Here is a 1,613-nt window from a genome sequence, read left to right on the forward strand (position 1 = left end):
CTTAGGGTAGGGGCGGCGTGGAGGGCGGATAGAAGCGCTGGGTCGTAGTTGTAGCCGGTGGGTGCGGCGTCCTAGGGTGGCGACATGGCGGCGCCATGGGCCATGGTCCCGCTGTACGCCGAGGAACCACCGGGTCCAGAGCCACCCGACGCGGCCAAGAGGGCCTGATGATGAGCCAGGCGAGGGCCAATTAGGCCCAGAGCAGGCACCCGCGGAAGAGGCATCGAGTAGGCGTGCACCACCCCCGTCCAGGGGTTGTACCCCGTGAGCCAGGGCGCGGGCGCCGCAGCCTGGGCAGGAGCGGGTGGAGCCGCTTGGCGGGGCTGAGAGCCGCCGATGCGGCCGCGGCCGTCGCGACCTCCCCGCCTCTTCTGGCGGCCCTGGTCAAGGGCAGAGGGCGGCTATGGAGCCAGCGCGCATGGAGGCTGCGGGAGGGCGGCGGGGCCCTTCACGGTGCCGGCGTGGAGCACGGCGAGAGGCGCTTGCCGAGCCGCGTGACGAAGACGCTTCTCCTCCATGCGAATATACATGACCGCCTTGGCATACGTCGGCGTGATGAGGGAGAGGTTGGCGGCGGATTGGCCGAGGTCGGGGTGAAGGCCGCGAAGGAGGTTAGTGAGGAGGACGGAGTCGTCAATTGTCATGCCGACGTCCCGTAGCTCGTCGGCGAGAACCTTCATCCGCATGCAGTACTCGTCGATCGAAAGATCGTTTTGCTGCATGGTGAAGAAATCCCCTTGGAGGAAGACACGGCGCTGGAGTTGATTGTCGAGGAAGAGGTCACACAGCCGTGTCCACATGGCGTACGCCGACGGGTCGCGGGAGTTCACCATGTTGAAGAGACCTGCAGAGATGGTGAGAAAAAGCCACTTGACGATGCAGGCGTCCACAACAAGCCACTCGTCGTCGTCCTTCATGTCGCGGATGTCGATGCTACCATCAACATGCTCGATGAGGCGGTAGGAGCGGAGGAGGAGCGCGAAGTAGGTGTGCCATGCGTTGTAGGATGGTGAGTCAAGGTCAAGGACGACGGGAACGTGGTCTTTGATATGGAGCTCGTTGAGGCGATCGGAGGTGAAGATGGCACCGGCGAAAGAACCGGCGTCTGAGGGTTCGGCTTTGGAGCGAGACATGGTGGTGATTGGAAAGAGCGCGGCGGCGGCTGGAAGGTGTTAGGTAGGGGCGGCAGCGGCGGCTACATAGGAAGGAGCAGCGGCGGCGGCGTGATAGGGTTTAGGGTTTGATGCGGCAGCGGCGGCGGCTATGGTAGAAGTAGCGACGGCGGCGGCAGGGAGCGAGGGGCTGCGGCGGCGTGAGACGCGGCGGCGGCCTAGAGCGGAAGCGAGAGAGATCGGTAGAAAACAGATACCATGTAGAAGACTATAGGATGAAACTCAATTGTATTCCATCGGAGTCGGCTACAATATATACAGATGATGTCTTGCGTGACAAGGCAACTAACCCTACAATATCTCTAGAAGTCAATCTATATAAGGCTAGAGATAATAGGAGAATCAGTCGGAAATAAATACAAAGATATCATGTTTCAACAAAAACAAATGGCAAACCAAACCATGCGAGGGACAAGCAAATCAGGATGATTAGGTCACGTC

General features: G+C 60.5%; 1 protein-coding gene across 1 annotated transcript; it reads right to left on the minus strand.

Moving 5' to 3' along the window:
* Nucleotides 1–401: 401 nt before the first annotated feature.
* Nucleotides 402–1,133, minus strand: LOC109756872 (uncharacterized). Its single transcript, XM_020315709.1, has one exon. It carries the CDS (start codon nt 1,131–1,133, stop codon nt 402–404), a length of 732 nt encoding a protein of 243 aa, XP_020171298.1.
* Between the last annotated feature and the right edge of the window lie 480 nt (nt 1,134–1,613).

Source organism: Aegilops tauschii, chromosome 7 (assembly GCF_002575655.3).
Source record: "Aegilops tauschii subsp. strangulata cultivar AL8/78 chromosome 7, Aet v6.0, whole genome shotgun sequence".
Lineage (NCBI taxonomy): Eukaryota > Viridiplantae > Streptophyta > Magnoliopsida > Poales > Poaceae > Aegilops > Aegilops tauschii.

What these genes read in the sequence shown, in the direction of transcription:
- LOC109756872 (XM_020315709.1), bottom strand. Translation starts at nt 1,133, where the DNA reads ATGTCTCGCTCCAAAGCCGAACCCTCAGACGCCGGTTCTTTCGCCGGT.